Here is a 1,056-nt window from a genome sequence, read left to right as displayed (position 1 = left end):
GGAAGGGTGATGCAACTGTACTTTTCACCCACTTGCAGGTCCTTTTAAACTGCCAGATAGGTAATAAAGGCAATTAGGCCCATAGAACTTAAAAAATAAAGCAAAACATGTACATTACTTTTCATGCCACCCATACTAATGTAATAGAAATATCATGAAATTTTGAATTGTATACCTCTAATGCATTAGAGTAGTCCTCTAGTTCCATATAGAGCAGTCCACGGTTAACTAACACTTTCAAGACAATTTCCTTACTTGACTCAGAAAGTAGCAGTATTCCATAATCTTTCAAAGCCTACAAGCATTTAGGAGAAAAAAAATTAAAAGCAGTAATTTAATTCAGAAATATAAAATGTTAAAGTCCAATTCCCCAAAATATCTATAAACATGCCTTATAACTAACAAAGTAGTTTTATCTATTGTAACATGACTCTTCAACCACTTAAAATTAAGTACAATCCAAATGTTTTCAGGACTGGGTGCTAGATAGCACAGTATTATAGGATGGTATTAATATGCATGTCCTTTTCCTTACAGTGCTCTCTGTTCCCTTTATTTGTCATATAAACTCCTATTTGCAGACTGCAGTAGTACAAAGATTACAGACAAAAATCAGTACTATTCAGAATTACATTTGTGTTGGGATTGCATCAATTTCAGATTTAAAAATAAAACTTACTTTATCTGTACTAAATTTCTGTTTTCCATATTCTTGTTTAAGTTGTATTTTAATTTTTAACCTTATTTTCAATGCATCAAGCATTTCTAATATGGTATAAAATTAAGAGTCATTTTAAATGAAGTCTCATAATTACATATAAAGAATACTGGAATGCCAGGATACTAGATTTATTAACTAAGTCATAGCAGAAAGCAGTGACATTAACACACAAAATGGAAGTGCATCGATTTATGAATATCTCAAAGTTGTATTCAACAATACTAAACCTGACAATAAATTCATCCAGGGTTAAAGTTATGGCAATATAACTCACTTGTATCGCTACAGGCTCAGATCTGACTTGTCCTTCATGGGCTACAATTATGGCCTTTACA

General features: G+C 31.6%; 1 protein-coding gene across 1 annotated transcript in view; it reads right to left on the bottom strand.

Annotated features, from left to right (window-relative positions):
• The window catches only part of TTC6 (tetratricopeptide repeat domain 6), a 123,084-nt gene that overhangs the window by 26,584 nt on the left and 95,444 nt on the right, over positions 1-1,056 (bottom strand). The window contains exon 26 of the mRNA XM_019551126.1: positions 176-295. Coding sequence (XP_019406671.1) covers positions 176-295 — 120 coding nt within the window. The remainder of the gene's footprint in view (positions 1-175; positions 296-1,056) is intronic.

Source organism: Crocodylus porosus, unplaced genomic scaffold (assembly GCF_001723895.1).
Source record: "Crocodylus porosus isolate Cpor-Errol unplaced genomic scaffold, CroPor_comp1, whole genome shotgun sequence".
Lineage (NCBI taxonomy): Eukaryota > Metazoa > Chordata > Crocodylia > Crocodylidae > Crocodylus > Crocodylus porosus.
Note: the sequence above shows the minus strand (reverse complement) of the source record. Positions and strands in the feature narration are given on the sequence as shown.